The sequence below is a fragment of the Lipotes vexillifer genome, unplaced genomic scaffold, assembly GCF_000442215.2.
Source record: "Lipotes vexillifer unplaced genomic scaffold, Lipotes_vexillifer_v1.1 scaffold371, whole genome shotgun sequence".
Classification (NCBI taxonomy): Eukaryota; Metazoa; Chordata; class Mammalia; order Artiodactyla; family Lipotidae; genus Lipotes; species Lipotes vexillifer.
Window position 1 is genome coordinate 1,845,836 of NW_006786304.1, and position 18,397 is coordinate 1,864,232.

Genomic DNA, 18,397 nt, shown 5'->3' on the forward strand with positions numbered 1-18,397 from the left:
AAGCCAACCTGAAAAGGCTACATACTGTTTGATTCCAACTATATGATATTCTGGAAAAGGCAAAATTGTAGAGACATTAAAAAAATCATTGGCTGCCAGGGGTTGGGGGAAGGGAGGGATGAACAGGCAGAGCGCAGAGGATTTTTAGGGCGGGGAAACTATTCTGTAGACACTCTACTGGTAGATACATGTCATTTATACATTTGTCCAAACCGAAAGAATGTACAAGAGTGAACTCTAATATAATCTACAGACTTTGGGTAGTAATGATGTTGATGTAGGTTTATCAGTTGTAACAAATGTACAATAGATGTGTGGGATATTGATAGCGGGGGGAGGCCGTGAGGGTTAGGGTTGGGGGCATATGGGACCTCTCCGTACTTTTTACTCACTTTTGCTGTGAACTACTCTAAAAATAAAGTCTATTTTTTTTTTTTTTTTTTTTTTTTTTTTTGCGGTCCGCGGGCCTCTCACTGCCGTGGCCTCTCCCGTTGCGGAGCACAGGCTCCGGACGCGCAGGCTCAGCGGCCATGGCTCACGGGCCCAGCCGCTCCGCGGCATGTGGGATCCTCCCGGACCGGGGCACGAACCCGCGTCCCCTGCATCGGCAGGCGGACTCTCAACCACTGCGCCACCAGGGAAGCCCTAAAGTCTATTTTTAAATGTGTGTATGGTGTAGGGATTAGATAGTTATTTTGTTTTTTGCCTTGTTTGTGTTTTTCTTCTAGGTCTGTGCATTGAGAGGGCCTGGGAGTAGCAACACCTCATTAGCAATGAGCACACCCAGCACCCACATCTTGGCTTCTAAACACCATTTCCCACTAAAAGAAACCTAAAAGAAACCTTGCAGAGATGGATGGTTTCAAGGCTGAGGCAGAGAAAAAAACCAAGATGTGCCTAGATCATTCTGTGCCAGACAGCAAGAAAGTATTCAAAGAATGGCGAAGAAATGTCAATAGGTCACAGAAGCCAGCTCGAAAGGGGTCCTGCTGGCCAAACTGGACACAATCTGAGCATCAAAATAGAGAGTAATATGTTATAACCCATTAAATAAAATAGGAATCTGGAGCACCCTGATGTGACCTCACCCTCCCCAGAGGGTGTGAGTGGCTGATGCTCTTATGTCTCAGGCAATCATTTACCCAAGGCAACATCGAAAGAGAGGGACCAAAAAAGTCAACGACTCGTCCACAACCCACTGCCCTATCTAACTGTAGTGGTTTCAAAATAGATCCACGAATTCTGATACTCTCATTCATCAAAGGTCTATGTCTCCTTCCCCTCCACCTCCTCCTTTGAATCTTGGCTGGACTTAGTGACTTGCTAATAACTGATAGAACATAGCAGAAGTGATCATGCATGACACCCCAGGGCTTCTACTTTGTCTACTGAAATATATCTGGAGTGCTGAGCTGCCATGTAAGGAATCTGATTACTTTGGGGCTGCCATGTTAGAAGGAAGCTCAAGGCCACATACAGACACTCCAGTCAGCAATCCTAATCTCTGAGTCATTGTAGTCCAGCCACCTGAGTGAAGTCACTGGGACCCTCTGTGCCAACCCACTTGCCAGCTGAATACCTGAGTGACCTCAGTCATTACTACAAGGAACCAAAGAATCTTCCAGCTGAGCCTTGCTGGAATTCCTGATCCACAGAATCTGTGGGCATAATAAAACAACTGTTGCAAGCCACTAAATTTTTGGTCATTTGTTACAAAGAAAGAAGAAGCAGAATACTATGTCAGATCACCTCTTTGTCCCTGAGGACTTCTCAACATTTTGTTATTCCTCGGATCCGGATTTCTTTCTTTTTTCCAGTTTCTCCAAGGTTAAATTTGGGGAAGGGAACCAGCAGCCCATACTGGTTCATCACTCTATCATCTGGTATGTTTTGCAGTTTTCTTTTTTTTTAAATTAATTAATTAATTTAATTTTGGCTGTGTTGGGTCTTTGTTGCCGCATGTGGGCTTTCTCTAGTTGTGGCGAGCGGGGGCAACACTTCATTGCAGTGCACGGGCTTCTCATTGCAATGGCTTCTCTTGTTGCTGGGCCCAGGCTCTAGGCACGTGGGCTTCAGTAGTTGCAACACGCGGGCTTAGTAGTTGCGGCACGCGGGCCCTAGAGCGCACAGGCTTCGGTAGTTGCGGCGCACGGGCTCAGTAGTTGTGGCTCGCAGGCTCTAGAGAGCAGGCTCAGTGGTTGTGGCGCACGGGCTTAGTTGCTCCGCAGCACGTGGGATCTTTCTGGACCAGGGCTCAAACCAGTGTCCCTTGCATTGGCAGGCAGATTCTTAACCACTGCACCACCAGGGAAGTCGCACTCTGCAGTTTTCAACTATGAACTTAGGTTTGGTCTATATTAGTCTGCTGTAATTCTGCATGAGGCTGGTTGAGGGTGTTTTCCCCGGCTTTGGCCAGAGCCTACTTTCAGTTTATTTCTATGCTTGGGGTTTCCTGAACTGCTCCGTAAGGGTATACCCAAACCCCAATCAGGCCTGAAGAAAAGCCTGTGGTTATGAATTCCCTGAGGAAAAATTCCCTCCACCCAGAGCCTAAGCCAAAATGGACAAGTTTCCTAGGTATGCCTCAATGGTATCAATCAGATTTTTTTCTACCACATTCCTTCATTCAAGATATAGCCCTTCAAGGGACTAAGTTTTATGCCAGGGCCTCTGCTTCTCTAATAAGTGCTTGGCCCAAGGTCCAGCACCTGTTAAGATCCAAGGCTTTATACGATCCAGCAATCCCGCTCCTGGGCATATATTCAGACAAAACTATAATTCGAAAAGATACATGCACCCCTATGTTCATAGCAGCACTATTTACAATAGCCAAGACATGGAAGCAACCTAAATATCCATCAACAGATGAATGGATAAAGAAGATGTGGTATATATATGCAATGGAATATTACTCAGCCATAAAAAAGAATGAAATAATGCCATGTGTAGCAACATGGATGGACCTAGAGATTATCATACTAAGTGAAGTAACTCAGAGAAAGACAAAATCATATGATATCACTTATATGTGGACTCTAAAAAAATGATACAAATGAACTTATTTACAAAACAGAAATAGACTCACAGACATAGAGAACAGACTTGTGGTTGCCAAGGAGGAGGGGAAGGAAGGATTGGGAGTTTGGGATTAGCAGATGCAAACTATCATATACAGAATGTATAAGCAACAAGGTCCTACTGGATAGCACAGGGAACTATATTCAGTAGCCTGTGACAAACCATAATGGAAAAGAATATGAGAGAGACTACATATATGTATGTATATATACACGTGAATAGAACTAAATCCCTTTGCTGTGCAGCAGAAATTAACTTGGGCCCAGGAGATTTCTCATGTCCTCTCTGAGCTCAGCTATACCTTTAAAAGGAAGTTTGATTCTTTAAACCAGTATTTCTGGGTATTTATCAGAGGCAACCACACTGCAGAAGCACCAGTCTCAGAGTCTCCTTCACAAAACACATTCATCAGATGGCATCATTCTCTGTTTACTGGCTGTTCAATAAAGACCAGGAATCTTTACCTGATTTAAAAGCTCAGCTTCGTCTGGCCCCTGCTAGCACAGCACTCACCACCCTCACCACACCCATCTCCCCAGCTCTCTCCACTCAAGGTGGAGAATAGAAGATATCACCCTCTTCTCTTATTAAATAGGCTCTGCCCCCTTCTGACTCAGGGCCTTTGCATATGCTATTCCCACTGATCGCAACTCTTTTCTACCAGACCTGTTTCACCTTTTTTACACCTTCAGGGCTTGGCTCAGACTCACTCATCACTTCCTCAGGGAAGCCGTCTGAACTCCCCCCAAACAAGGTCAGACAGACCTCAGTTACACCCTCACAAAGCTCCTAGATTTCTTTACGGCACTAATCACAACGCCAGGAGAATTATAGTTGAAGTATAAATTACAATTACGAAGACTATCCACTTATTTGCAAGAATATTTTAATGGCTGTCTCCCCCAGGGGACTGTGCGCTCTGCAAGGGCCCAGCCTGTGGGCACCACCAGTGCCCAGCTAAGGACAGGCAAAGAACAGGAGCTCAACAAATGTGTGGTGAATTAACAAAATACAAGTAAGTGCAGAACCAGGGCAAAAAAACTAGGAGCCCTGATTTCTCGGCCACAGGCTCACCTTCAATAGGCCAGGCGTGAAGGATCCCTTTCTTGGGACCCACATTCTCAGCAAAATCACCAACCTACACGCCCCCAGCTTAGATGGCGAGATCAGAGGAACTGACCATATCAATAAATGTCTTGAGTTTTAATGAGTCTGCCATAGAGCGTTCTTCCCCACTTCTCCATCCTGGGGTACCAGATCTCAGCTCAGGGTGGGGTAGGAGCCGGGGAGGGGAATAAATGTGAATGGGACCGAGGGACTGGGGCTGGGAGAGGAGGGTCCACGTGAGGAGCAGAAAGAAGGCGCTAACCCCAGGCCCTGAGACAAGCCAGTGAGCCAAGCCCTTTTAGCATCCAGGGACCACCACGGTGACCAAACAAAATACATGTGTTCCTTATCGGCAAAGTAGTGTCATATTGTGCCCAAAGTTCCAGGGCGAGTCTGTATCGGGCCCTAAGTGCCTGCTGGGGGCACTCTCAGCCTGGAGAGTCAGGAGGAGGCCCATCCTGTACCTGGAACGTGGGCAGAAGGCGCGATCTTGGCCTGGAGGGTGGGAAGGACACACCAACTTGGGCCTGGAGAGCTGGGAGGGGGACCTCCTCGGGTCAAGAGAGGGTCTCATCTTGGGCCTGATGAAGAAAACCATAGGGGGTCCCTGGAGCCCATAATTAAGTACATACTTTAAACAGGATGGGAGAAGCAAAAAGAAACAGAACCAAACCTAAGGGTACAGCTGGACCCAGGAAACAAGATCAGGCCAAGGGGGTGGAGCTAAGCCCAAGGTGAAGGAGCCGGGAGGCGGAAGGGCAAGGACTAGAGGGAGGAGATGGAATCAGGGCCAAGCCTGGGGAGCAGAAAAAGGGTCCAGATTAGAGGGCAAAATTCCAGAAGTGGGACTAGGGCCAGAGACATCAGGGAATCTGCGCCAGAAGCAGGACCAGCCCCTGTGAACAGAAACCAAACTGAGGAAGGCAGACAGAAAGGAGAGGTGAGGCTCTGTGAACCGCTAAGATGGAGACAGATTAAGGAGTGGCTAGTTACCCAGGAGTTTGAGCCAAGCTTCAGGCACACACAAGCTCTGAACCAGGGAGCAAGGGCCAGGGCCAGGGGGAGGAATCAGATGCTAGGGCCTGGCAGGGCTGCACAGCATTAACCCCCCCTCCTCCCCCCTCCCCCCCACCACACAGAGCATTATCCAGGGGGCGGGGTTATCTCTGAGCGTGACAGCAAGATGGGTGGGTGGCTAAACAGGGCACAGAGCCAGGTCCCAGAGGCCGCAAGGCCTACCCCCAGGGCTCAGTCAGGCGGGAGAGTGGGTCACAGATAGGCTCGCGGTCCCGGGTCTTGTTCGGGCTCGGTGCCCGGCACGCCGCGGATGTCGGGCAGCAGGCGGCAGCCGGCCACGATGTCCAGGCGCTCGGCCAGCGCGCAGAGGTCCCCCCGCGCCAGGCGCACGCTGTGGGCCGCCGCCAATCCCGCCGCCTGGGCAGCCGCCAGCCTACCGGCCAGGGCGGCCACATCACGGCCCGCGCGGCGGTACACGCCGCTCACCGCGGCCGCTACGTCGTGGTCCAGCCGCGCCTGGCTCTCAGCCAGCCGGAGCTGCAGCAGCGAACGCGCGGGGGCAGGCGCCGGGGCCTCCTCCTCTCCCCAGGCCTCCCCGGCAGTCTCCCGCTGCACCACGAGCGGAGGCAGATCCCTTGGCGCGGCCTTCGGCTCCGGCTCCGAGTCCGAGTCGGTCTCCACGGCCTCCCCGGCCACCCGCAGTCCCGTGGGGCGGCCGCGCGTCGGGCCCGAGAGGACCAGGTACAGCTCCTCCTCCTCCGACGAGGACACAGAGAGCTCCGAGTCCGTCTCGGCCGCCTCCCCCGGCACCACCGTCTCAGGCCTCCGCAGCGGCCTCCGCCGACGACTCTGGGACGCCATGGCGCGAGCTAGGGAGAAGACGCGCGAAGGGATGATATGAGAGGCGGGCGCCCTGCCGTGGTTAAAAGGCGCAAGTTCTGGATTCTCAGCTCCTCCACTGACTACCTTAGCAATTTGGGGCCATCTGCTTCCCCTGCCTGGGCCTCAGTTTCCTTTTCTGCATCATCACCCCTGATGATGATGATGGGGGCTACTGGACCCCAGCCTCCTCAGTGTACTGATGGATAAACTAAGGACCACCAGCTCAATCAAGGCTGAGGCACGAGTAACCAGAGTCCCAAACGAAGCTCTTTCCGATTTTGCCTCCTAGCAGAGGCCACACCCTCCTCCAAGGCTGTGTCAGATTCGGAAGCACACGGGCTCCTGAGCCGTTCAGGTACCAGTGCCTGGGTCACAGAAAGGGTAACAGCCCAACTGGACTCTGGGAAGGGTGCACTAAGGGCGGGGTAGGGAGCGCTATCACCGAAGACCGTACCGAGTCACCGGAGCACCCAGCCTGCGGGATCCGCTACCTAGCCGAACTGCGGAGTCTTTACCGAGAAAGGAGAAGGCGGCAGCCCCAACCAATAGGGGAGCAGGTTGGGCGGGGGTTGGCGGCCAATCACCTGGGCCGCTCGCCTACCAACCAGGAAGCAAGCCCTCAGGACCAGCTTTGAGGAGGGGTGGGGGTGGTGTGTGTGTGTGTGTGTGTGTGTGTGTGTGTGTGTGTGTTCATATGTGTGTGTGTATGTGTGTGTGTGTGTGTGTGTGTGTGTGTGTGTGTGAAGAGCCACGTGAATATGGGCACGTCCAATAGGAAAGCTGTTGGGCTGGCGCTTCCGGGTTGTGCTGCGAGGCGTGTAGACAAACGGGGACTCTAAAGGACGAGAAGTCACGTGTAACAAGCGACTCGGCCAATGGAAATGCTCGAGGACCCGGAAACGGGGATGAAGCAGAGGGAAGGGCGGAGATGCTTGTCACGTGCGGCCAATAGAGACAAAGCAGGCCCTCCCCCTAGTCTCCCAAGTTCAGGCGCGCACAAGAGCCCAGAAAAGGAAGGCGGGGCTAGGCCGAAACACCAATGGAAGCGAGAGCGGGCGGGCTCGCACTTAGGTGCAGGAGGCGGGGCTTGCCCAGCCGGGCCAATGAGAACACGAGGCGCTGGACGGTTGTTAGGCAGGGAAGGTCGGCGCATGGCTGACGCGGCACTGTTCGAGTTTCTGCACACGGAAATGGTAGCGGAGCTGTGGGCGCAAGATCCGGACCCCGGCCCCGGGGTGAGCGCCGGGCCCCGGGGGGAAGGAGGCAGGGCCGCGGCGGGAAGGCCGGGTCGAGGCCTCGGGAGGAGCAGAGGGCGCGGCAGCGGCCCGGGTCGAACCCCCGCCCCTGCCTCGCTGGGCGACCTCAGGCGCCAGCTTCCGCCTCTGCAAAGCGGGGTCGCAGCAGGGCCGGCCTCGAGGGTCGCAGCTAGAACTAAGCGAGACAGTTCGGGGTCAGGCTCTTAGCTCAAAGCCTGGCACAGAGTAAGCGGGTAGCAATTACAGTAATTACGATTACTGGGTATATATTGAGAAGTTGTATATTGAGCCTGGGTTGAATGCCGCCTGCACCACTCATACAGGGTGTGAGAGCCAGTGATTCGACCTCTGTGTGCCTCAGTTTCCTCCCTTGTAAAATGAGATCATAACAGCACCTAAGACTCCGAGCGAGACATTTATTCATCCAGCAAACTTACTGAGCGCCTACTGTATTCAGGGCACTGTTTCCCTGTCCTCGTGAAGCTTACGTTTTAGTACGGGAGTCAAAACAAACAATAAATAAAAATAGAATGTGCCACCAGCTAGTGAGAAGTTTTATAAAGACAACTTCAGCAGACTCGGGGAAAGAAGAGAGGTGGAGTGGTGGATGGTGGAGGAAAGCCTTTCTGAGGAAGAGAAGGGAGGAAGCAAGCCCCGGGGATAAGTGGGGGGAAGAGCATTCCAGGAAGGGGGAAGCCTTCTGTGAAGCCCTGCGGAAGGAGCGTGCTTGGCATCTTGGAAGTTGGCCCTCATGAAAAATAAATGCTCAGACTTCAAAGCACTTAGTACGATGTCTAGCGCCTAATCAGCCCTCAAAACACGGAGCTCTTGTTTTAAAGTCTGTTACCAAGAAGAAAGGGTGACGGAGAGAGCAGGTGCTTAATAAGAGGGGCTGTGCTCACTTTTTTCATTATTCTTTCTATGATCATCATCCTCAATATGCAAGACATTTTTATTGGTCTGTTTTCTTCCCAATTCAGGAGGACAAAGGTGTTGCTTGTTGTCATCTCAACATAGTTTTTTCAAGTTCATTCATTCAACAGACTGTCACTAAAACCTGCAAGGTGCCAAGCCTTGCTGTAGGCTCTGGGGATTATTCAGCGAACCATGCCAAAACCCTTGCCCTCCTGGAGCTTACGTTATAGTGGGGTAGGCGGCCAAATCAGATAAATAAATGAGTATATATTGTACCTTGGGAAAATGCCATGAGAACGTTAGCGCGTGGGAGAGGGAGTGTGCACTGGCCTGTGTTTTGGGGAGGGGGCTGCAGTGTCTCAGCACCCCATCCATCCTGGCTTTCAAACCAGAAACCCGGGAGTCCCTGACATCTGCCTTTCCTCCCTCACCTCCAGCCATCAGCCAGGCCCTTCCTGTTGTGCTGTCTAAATATGGTTCCCATCTGGCCCCTCCCTGCTTTAGGCTGGCTTCACTCCTCTCTGCCCTGTACCAGCGTCCTCCCTCATCTTCCAGCTCATTTCACCTGTCACATCGTCACTGCCTTGACACCTATTAATCCTTCAGATCTTGGCTCAAATGTCCCTTCCTCGGGGAAGCCCTCCCTGAGCCCCCAGTGGAAGTGGGGTATCCTTGTATCACAATAAGTATGTATCTGAATTATGTATCCACATGATCCTTCGATTCACAGCCTCTCCTCTGCCAGGCTGCCTGCTGTGTGGTGTGGATGGGGACCGGGTCTGTGTTAATCACCCCATAGTAGGTCCTCAGCATGGATTTGCTGAAGTGAGTGCAGCCCCTGTGCCATGGAGGGTGTGGGCGGGGACTGGCACTCACTCAGTATCGTGGCCAATAATAGCACCCATCATGTGCCCTGGTGGGCTTCACATTTCTGATTTCATTTGATCCACCTAACAACCCACAAAGGTCAGCACGATCCTCCCCACTTTGTAGATGAGGAAACAGAGGCTTTTATAGAGTCTTCACTGTCAAGTGGCAGAGTCAGGAATGTAACTGGGCCTTCCACTTCCAAAGCCTGTGCTATAAACTCTCGTCTGTCTTTCTCAGTGCCTTCTCTGACACTCTGGGAGGATTTCAATGGGTTCCTGTGGCCAAGCAAGTGGGGGGGACACGCGGTTACTCAGCTTTGCTCAGCACAGGGCTTTTAGAGCACGAACGCGCCTGTGACCCTTGGGCGTGGCTCTCTGCCCAGCTGCCTCTGCAGTTCTGATGCTGGGGTCCCACACCAGAGATTCCGGTGGAGCTGGGCCAGGAGGTGACCTGGGCGTCAGGCCTCAGAGCTTCTGGGTGGCTCCTGTGTGCAGCCAGGGGAAGGACTGCCGTCTCCCCACATTCTTTCAAGCTGGGGAGCCCCGTTTCTTAGCACATCGTGGGCAGCTGCCCTGTTTTCGCGCAGTCTTTTCTCTTTTGCTCCCAGCCCCTCCCCTCTCTGCTCCTTCTCTTTGGCCCAGCAAGTGTCCTGTCTGAACGACACGCAGGCCTTCTGTTTCTTGGGTATTTACAGCACTCTGAGGTTGACGTCATCATCCCATTTTACAGGGGAGGGACTGAGGCACCAGAGAGGGAGGGCTTCTCCGACGCTGCACAGCCAGCATCAAAGGCAAAATCAGGACTCGGGGCATCCGTGCCAGAGCTTGTCTGTGGCATTAGGCCTGCCCCGCCCACCTGCCCCAGAGCCCTTTGAGGAAAGCGATGGTGGCTGGTTCATCTCTGTCCCCACAGCAAAGGCGCCCAGGAGCCACAGTCAATGTTTAGGGCTTTTTGATCTCCATGTCCTGCCTGGTTATTTGTGGCTGTTGAATGGATTCTCCTGGACGGTTACGGGTTGAATGGAAGACTGGCCGGAGGAAGTGGGAGGTCGAAGGGCCTTTGTTATCAAAGAGGGAAAAGTTCCAGGAGTCGGAGGAAGAGGCTGTGGCTTGTCCACCTCAGGAGCTTTGAAGATATGTGGGCAAAGGAGTGAACCCCTCTGTGTGTGTAATGAGCTGTCATCCACTGGCCGCTGGCCCGGGAACGGCCCTGCTGGGCAGGCCCTGGTCCACTGAGGCCCAGTGAGTGCCAGGCCAGCCCCTTCTCTCAGGAGGGCCTGTGGTGGGTGTAGCAGCCATCAGATACAGTCCTGTCCTCAGGCAAGAGCCTGGAAAACCAACCAGTTCCTGGCACAGTGGATAGCAGGGGGCAGAGCCCTGGAGGGGGCGCAGTACATCCGAGGCCACAGAGCCAGCAGTGGGGTCTCCATGCGGGAACTGGGGCTCTGTCCTGAGGACGGTGGGGGCCACAGAAGGCTTAAACTGAGGTGTGCCAGGCTCAGATTTACTTTTCCAGAAGTCCTCCCTGGCCACGTGGATGAGACTGGATGGAGATTGGGTGGGGAAGGGTGCTACTGCAGGAGCCCGAGCAGCGGTGAGGGGTAGACGGAAGGCAGGTGGAGGGGGGCTGGGTGAGCTCGGAGAGTGTCAGGGGAGAAGGTGGGATTTGGGGTTGTCTGGGCACCACCTGGGTGCATGAGGACACGGCGACAGGGTGGGAGGTGTGCTCTCACCCTGTCACTCACCTGGTCACGCAGCATAGTTCTTTTGGGTCTTCTGGGGCCATTCACCTTGGGGAAGCCGGAAGTCATCCCTTCTCCCTGTGCTTTTTTTTTTTAATATATATAAACTTATTTATTTATTTTTGGCTGCGTTGGGTCTTCGTTGCTGCACACGGGCTTTCTCTAGTTGTGGTGAGCGGGGGCTACTCTCCGTTGCAGTGCGCAGCCTTCTCATTGCGGTGGCTTCTCTTGTTGCGGAGCACGGGCTCTAGGCGCGCGGGCTTCAGTAGTTGTGGCACGTGGGCTCAGTAGTTGTGGCACGCGGGCTCTAGAGCACAGGCTCAGTAGCTGTGGCACACGGGCTTAGTTGCTCCGTGGCATGTGGGATCTTCCGGGACCAGGGCTCGAACCCGCGTCCCCTGCATTGGCAGGTGGATTCCCAACCCCTGCGCCACCGGGGAAGCCATCCCTGTGCTTTTCTTAAGGCAGGAACCAGTGCTGCTCCTTCCTGGGACGCCCTAGCACAGGCTAGTAGCTGTGGCACACGGGCTTAGTTGCTCCGTGGCATGTGGGATCTTCCGGGACCAGGGCTCGAACCCGCGTCCCCTGCATTGGCAGGTGGATTCCCAACCCCTGCGCCACCGGGGAAGCCATCCCTGTGCTTTTCTTAAGGCAGGAACCAGTGCTGCTCCTTCCTGGGACGCCCTGCCCTGGGCCAGCACAGAGTGGCTCCGTGGGTGGGGCTCGAACCTCACAAATAACTAGTAACTAAGGGGCCAGGCAGGCCAGGCACACAGCCCCCCACCCAGCTCCATCGAGTTTCAGTCCAGGACGGGACCAGGGGGAAGGCAGTTTGGTTTACTTGTTTTCCATTCATCCTACTCGGAGTTCTGCGGCCCTTTTCGGTCTGGACGCTTGAATCTGCCTTTAGCAGAGCACATGTTCCTCTTACGCTCCTTTCATTATTTCTTCTCCAGCACTGTTCCATCTCTCGCAGTCAGAGGAATCCTAGACTTCCTAGGTCTCTTTCCACATGTCAACTTTTCTCTCATTTTTTTCCTACCTCGTGGTTTTCCTTTTTTCTTAACAATCTGTGAGGTTTTACCTACCTTCCAAATTTGTCTCTTTTTCAGCTCCCTCATGAACAAACGTTTCTTTTGGCTACCATTTCATTTCTAAGAACATTCCCTTGTCCGACTGTCCCTTCCTCCAAGTGCCCATCCTGCTTCATGGATGCCCCTCGTGCCCACACCGATAAGCCTCCTCTGAGGGCTCCCCCCTGTTTCTCCCATTATCTCGGTTCCTCTCCATGGGCTGTTGTGTCAACTCGGCTGAGGCAGGCGTGGGGAGCCCAGAAATGCACTGGCTCTGGGCTGGGCTCCAGAGGCTTCCAGTGGGATGGGAGTGTCCCGCCTTGCCCTCCCTCCTCAGGAATGACGAACCCCTAGTGTCTGGAGAGCTTTGGTAGCGATTGGGGCTTAAACACTGCTGAGTCCTGGGAGGCGGCTGCCAGAGAGCAGGTGGGGTTCTGCCGCCCTCCTCCTCCGCCCTCTCTCCCGAGTCACCCGCTTATCCTCTGCCCTTCCCTCCCCACTGCCTCTCCTCCTCCCTGCTCGCATTATTTCCGCCTCCCCACCACCCCCAGTCTCTGCAGTGCAGCAGATATTTAACTGGCCCCTTTCAAGGGCTGGGGACCAGGGAGCCAACAGCAACAGCTGCTGTAGAGCGAGCTGCCGGTCACACCACCCTCCGCCCTCTCACCAGCTTGTCATCCCCTGGGTGCCCGTCATCCCCACTAGGCTTGCTAGGCGAGCTCCCAGAGGCCAGTCAGGAAATGTCCGTGGGATGAACAGGGGAGTCCTGGGGTCTTCCCTGTCCCTCGGGACACAGATGCACTTAGAGCGGAGCCCAGCCAGGCCCCCTCGGATAGCTCACCTCTAGGAGGGAGGTGACGCAGGGTGGCAGTGATCCAGGTGCTGAGATCCGTCAGCCCACAGAACAGAGCCCCTCCTTCATGGGGCTTTCCTTCCCTTTCCCCATCAGCTCATCATGCAGGTTGACAGATGCAGAGGCTGCAAATGACAATGATAGTAACGCTTCCTGAGCCTGACTCAGAGCACTTGGCTTGCACTTACCCACTCCCTTAATCCTCATGAGGACCCTGGAAAGGTCCTCATTTTACACCTGAGGAAACTGAGGCACGGGGCAGCTGGTAGGGGTCAGGGGCTGATCTGGCCCCGGACCCCGGAACCAGCCACCAGGCACATGTCCCCCTCTCTGCCTCTCATGCCCCAAGCTCAGATCCTGCACATCATGAGTCTACAAGCCCTCCCCGCAAGGCCAGCCCTGCTGTGCTGGAAGAAACCAGAGAGCGCACGCCAGTGCCGCCAGCAGGAAGCTGTGTCCTTCCCCAGGCCCGCTTCCCGCAGGAATAGCACAGAATAGCGGGACAGGGCCTGCATATCACGTAGCCCAGCAGAGCAGAGGGCCAGCACGCAGGCCGCCTCTGCTCCAACCTCCCTACGCCTGGCGCATCCCCCCAGCGGGCCTCAGCCCTTGCCACTTCCCTGGCGCAGGGACAGCTGGGGGTGTTGCCCCGGCCGCCCACCCATCTGCCACGTACCTGCAGGAGCCAGACCTGCTCAGGTCCGAAGGACAGCCCCGTGGCTGAGGGTGCCTCTGGGAGGTGTGACCTAACCCCTCTGTGCCTGGTCTCCAGGTGTGAAATACAACCTACCTTATGGGGTTGTTAAAATTAAACAAGGGGGTCTGTACAGGGCACTTGGCGCAGTGTGTGCTCGAGTCCCAGTTCCTCGCTTTGCTCGTCCAGCATCTGTTTCTAACGCACCTCCTCCGGTGTGCCCGGCCCCGTGTTGGTCACCACAGGCCGTCCTGCTATTTCTGATGCCCCCAGGCTGGGCCAGCCGCCCTCGCCTGCTCAGCTCTCTCCAGGTCACACAGATCGAAACGCACAGGTCAGCTCTCCTCCGGCCTCGCCGTCCACACTCCTGGGCACGTGGACAGATACCAGGTGCAGCCCTCCTGCCACCCCTGTCCCCGTGCCTCAGCCCCTCCGCCGTGAGACCTGGCCTGTCCTCCAGAAGGCCGCTTTGCCACCACTGCCTTCACTGGGCACCCGAGGGAACATTTCCCTCCCCTGTGCCCCTGTGCGTCCCTCCCAGGATTCTCGGCTAATATGTTAAGGCCTAATGATCACAGCTGACTTTTCAGCCCCCCTGCTGGCCAGAGGCCAGGGCCCATGCCTTGTGGCCCCCTTACTCGCCCAGGGCAGGTCCCCTTGAGTTTCTGGGGTAACGGGAGTGCTACTCCACAGGGTGTTGTAAGGACAGACACTGAAAGCACGTATAAGAAGTGATGGGTGTTATCAGGAAAGACTTGACCAGCAGGGTGAAGGCTGAGCCCGGGGAAAACCCCCGTTTTTCCTGGAATGAAGGGGAGCGGGTCCTGAGGGCTGATGGGGTTTCTGGAGGCGTGCGAGGAGGTGAAGGGACAAAGCCGGCCTGTCCTGCCAGCCTGTGCAGCAAGGCCCTCCCCTCTGGGCCTCCTCGCCCTGCACGGGCAGGGACGGGCAAGTCCCCTCGCAGCCGCCACACCCGGCGGCTCCCGGCTCCCTCAGGTGACCGAGGGCCCCTGCGCCTCTCTTCCCTGGCCTTCTAGGGACAGAAGATGAGCCTGTCGGTCCTGGAGGGCATGGGCTTCCGCGTGGGCCAGGCCCTGGGCGAGAGGTGAGAGGTGGGCAGGAGCTGAGGTGGGGTCCCTTCCTGGGCACAGGCGGGCGGGGAGGGTACCTTGCTCCACACGGGAACCCAGCCTGGTCTCCTCCCTCTTCCTCATCTCGGGGCTCCCTGCTCCCCTGGCCTGGGCCCCACCCCAGGCTGCCCCGGGAGACACTAGCCTTCAGGGAGGAGCTGGACGTCCTCAAGTTCCTATGCAAAGACGTGTGGGCGGCCGTGTTCCAAAAGCAGATGGACAGCCTCCGCACCAATCACCAGGTGCGTGCCCACGCCCAGGGCCCAAAAGAGCCGGGGAGGGGACTCCCCCGCGCAGGGCCGTCGCAGCAGGCCCAGCCCGGCCACGGGGACCTGCCCAAGCTGGGAGGCAGGCACGGGCCCCCTCGGGGCCTCTGTGCCATCCTCCAGGGGAAGCCAGGAGGCTGCCGTGGGGCATGGCAGCTGTTTCCAGCCTCCCCACAGGCCTCCCAGGATGGGCCCCAGAGCCGGCAGAAGGCCCCTTGTGGCGGGCGGCACCTCGCCTCGGCCTGACGCTTCTTGTCCGGACCTGGTCCTAGTTCCCATTAGGAGCCCGTGCTGTGCCGGGGCCCGGCGGGCCGCTCCACGGGCCTGGGCTGCAGCTTCTCACCACCACCCTGGAAGGTCACGCACCCAGCGGGGGCAGGACACCAGGCCCGGGGCCGAAGGCCCGTGGGTCCTCTTGCAGCTCTGAAGGACGGGCCCGTGACCGACCACCACGGTTTTGAGGGAAGGGTCCTTCCAGACCTCAGCCCAGTGGGGCTGGGCCCTGGGTCCTTGCTTCCCCGCCCCCCTAACAAAGGTACAGGCGCCACCCCAGCCCCCATGGGCCCCTCCTCTGTCCCCAGGGGACCTACGTCCTGCAGGACCACAGCTTCCCCCTTCTCATCCGGATGGCCTCGGGTCTGCAGTACCTGGAGGAAGTGCCCAAGGTATGGGGGCGGTGCTGGGACTCCAGCCCCAGGCAGGCCCCTCCCTGATCCCAGGACCCCAGGAGAGGGAGGGGCCCAGCGTGGCCCCCCTGGTCCTGGGCGTTGGCCTTCCCCCTCTGCCCACAGTGACCTGTGTCCCCCGCCCCCAGTTCCTGGCCTTCACCTGCGGCCTCCTACGGGGCACCCTCAGCACCCTGGGCATCAAGAGCCTGGTCACCGCCTCCGTGGCAGCCCTGCCCGCCTGTGAGTTGGGGTGGGGCGCTCCCGTCCGAGTGAGGCAGGAGTCCCCCTGCTCCCTGGGGGCCGAGGAGGTGGGGTCGGGCCACCCCAGCCCCATTTCACAGATGGGGACTCTTGGGCCCAGAGAGTTTAAGTCACATGCCCAGGCCACACAGCTGGTGCAGCGCATCCATGCCCCTGCCCCTGGATGTCCCCCGCAGCCTGCTTCCCCTGGGCCATGCCAGCCTGGAGGAGACAACCCTTGACGATGACCTGGTCTAGTGGTTTCGAACACTCTTCCCGGCGTGGGAACCCAGGTGGACATAATGGAAGTCACCTGTGTTGGTGCTGTGCTGAGGGGCTCCACAGGCAGCCAGGCCCCATGGAACTTGCAGCCGGCGTAATGGGCTGTCCTCCTGACCCCCGGGTCCCCGCTGGCCCACAGTGCCCTCCATCAGACAGGCCGAGGCCCCACCCTTACCTGGGGGCAGCCCGCAGCCAACCCTCTAGTCCCCTTCCCTCCAGGTGTCTTCCCCTCTGCCAGTCCCCAGGCCCACTCATCACAGGGGACCTGGGAGGATATGAGCAATACATGCCCCAGAAACCCATGCCAGCCCCTTCCCCAGCAACCGACATGCTTGGCCTTCATGCCCCCAGTCACCCACACAGCCCTAGGATGCAGGCCAGGTGGGCAGGAAGCATCACCACCCTAGACCGGTGAGGAAACCTGAGGCCCAGCTGAGGCCACCCAGGCTATTGGCGCAGGGCAGGGATGAACATCTCTGAGCTATTGGGGTGCTGCCTCTCCCCTCCGGTCCCAGCCTCAGGCTAAAGCGAGCCCTTGTCTTCCAGGTAAGTTCCAGGTGGTGATCCAGAGATCCTGAGGGAGCCCCAGGCCCCACCCCCAGCCGAGCCTCACGCCACCCCATCCCGGGGACCCAGCTGCTGCCTGTGGTGGTGGCTGGTGCTGGGGAGATGGGGTCCCACCGATTCAGGGCCTCACAAGCCCTCAACAAATGGGTGTCATAGGGAGGTGGGGGTGTCACGGGGGCAAGGTGGACCCCGCCCCAGTCGGGGCTGGTGTGGAGGGAGCCCACATCGGACACGTCCCTCCACATGGCAGGGGCTCAATAAAGGTTCTGTACGTGGGACCAGATTCCAAGTGGAAGGTGGGAGTCATGCAGGGTGCTGGGGGCAGGGTCATCTGCAAAGGGACTGTTTGTGTCACAGGTCCTGCGGGGCAAGCAGGCTACCCTGTGTGGCTCCCCATCCCACATCTCCTCTCCTGGGCCCCCTCCTCCCCAGCCTCAGCCCTGGAGCTTGCCGCCTCCTGCCCTGCACACCTGGCAGGGGAGGGTGGCCCCTGGCGCTGGCACCCTTGCCAGCGTCAAGTCTGGGGCCGCTCTCTTCCCAGCGGGGCCCACAGAGTGGACCTCTCCCTAGGAGCAGGGCCAAGGGCCCCCAGGGTGCTGGCAGGGGTGGGCTGGGCTGGGGCTGCCAGGACCAAGGATGGATGCAGGTGAGGTGGGCCAGACGCCCTCAGCTCCCCCAAAACATACACATACACACACACGAATACACAGTTCTTGTGCCTGGCGGATGCGAGTCATACCAAGAAAAGAACAATGGCCAGGCTGACCAGTCCCTGGGCAGCTCGGCCTCCATGCCTGCACCCCACCCCCTGCCACCACCTCCAATGTTTACATTCGTAGCATCCGAGGGCATCACCCGTCTGGACTCTGCCAGGCTCTGCTACTTGCTGCCTGATGTGGGTAAGTACCCCCACCTCGGACCTGTACACCGAGGCTGCGGCAGACCCAAATGGGAGAAGGAGGGGTCTCCTCAGCGTGGGGGGCTCCTCTGCAGACACCCCATCCAGCCCCTCCCCAGCGCACACTGCTGAGCACCGCGGCCCCTGGCCTGCCTCCGTGCATCTGCACATGCCATTCCCTGCCTGGCCCACTCCCCAAACTCCTGCTCCCTCTTGGGTGTCCAGCAGCCACCAGCCTCAGCTGCCCAGCACATCCCTCGGAGCAGAGCAGTTGCTCACTCGCCCGGCGCCTGCAGCCCTGGGGGGGTGGGGGGGCGCCTAGACTGCCTTGTCCTGCCCTGCCGCCGTGTTTACTTGTTTATGTCCCGCCGCGCTTCCCCGTGGGTCCCTCAGCTGGGTGCTGGCACTGTCCAGCACAGAGCCTGCACATGTTTCCCAAATGAATTGCAGTCATTCAGCTAAACCATGGGCGCACAGACAGGCGGGGGATCGGCCCAGCCCTGCCCTCAAGAAGCTCCGGGCTGTCCTGGAGGTTCCCCCCAACACTCACCACACCCCCACTCAGACACACCAGCCTGGCCTCCCCGATGGGGCAGGGGTGCTGGGAGGGGGGCAGAGTCCTACAGCAGCAGAGGACAGGGAGGAGGAAGTTGCTTGAAAGCCTGGTAAGGGGAGGGAGAGGCAGCCCAGGGGAGGCAAGGGGCACAGCCGGGCTACCGGGGGCAGTGTCTGGCCACTGGGCACAGCTCTGTGGTTGCCTCCCCCATCTCCCAGGGGAACGAACCTCTGTTCGACCCATCACGCCAGCAGCAGCCACAGGGAGACAGGACCCTGGAGAGCAGAGGGCCCCCCCCCCCCCC

The 18,397-nt window shown here is 57.3% G+C and overlaps 2 protein-coding genes across 3 annotated transcripts; one reads left to right on the plus strand and one right to left on the minus strand.

Annotated features, from left to right (window-relative positions):
• Nucleotides 1–5,337: 5,337 nt before the first annotated feature.
• On the minus strand, nucleotides 5,338–6,133 carry BLOC1S3 (biogenesis of lysosomal organelles complex 1 subunit 3). The gene has a single exon (XM_007458539.1). It carries the CDS (start codon nucleotides 6,061–6,063, stop codon nucleotides 5,455–5,457), a length of 609 nt encoding a protein of 202 aa, XP_007458601.1. The 5' UTR covers nucleotides 6,064–6,133; the 3' UTR covers nucleotides 5,338–5,454.
• Nucleotides 6,134–7,028: 895 nt separating this feature from the next.
• On the plus strand, nucleotides 7,029–16,915 carry TRAPPC6A (trafficking protein particle complex subunit 6A). Of its 2 annotated transcripts, none has more exons than XM_007458540.1 (6): nucleotides 7,029–7,319; nucleotides 14,524–14,591; nucleotides 14,741–14,858; nucleotides 15,464–15,547; nucleotides 15,697–15,790; nucleotides 16,619–16,915. In XM_007458540.1, the coding sequence occupies exons 1-6, from the start codon at nucleotides 7,188–7,190 to the stop codon at nucleotides 16,648–16,650; spliced, it is 528 nt and encodes a 175-aa protein (XP_007458602.1). In that variant the 5' UTR covers nucleotides 7,029–7,187; the 3' UTR covers nucleotides 16,651–16,915. The 2 variants fall into 2 exon arrangements, with proteins under 2 accessions (XP_007458602.1, XP_007458603.1); XM_007458541.1 differs by having other exon boundaries at nucleotides 7,236–7,358; nucleotides 16,619–16,650.
• The last annotated feature ends 1,482 nt before the right edge of the window (nucleotides 16,916–18,397 follow it).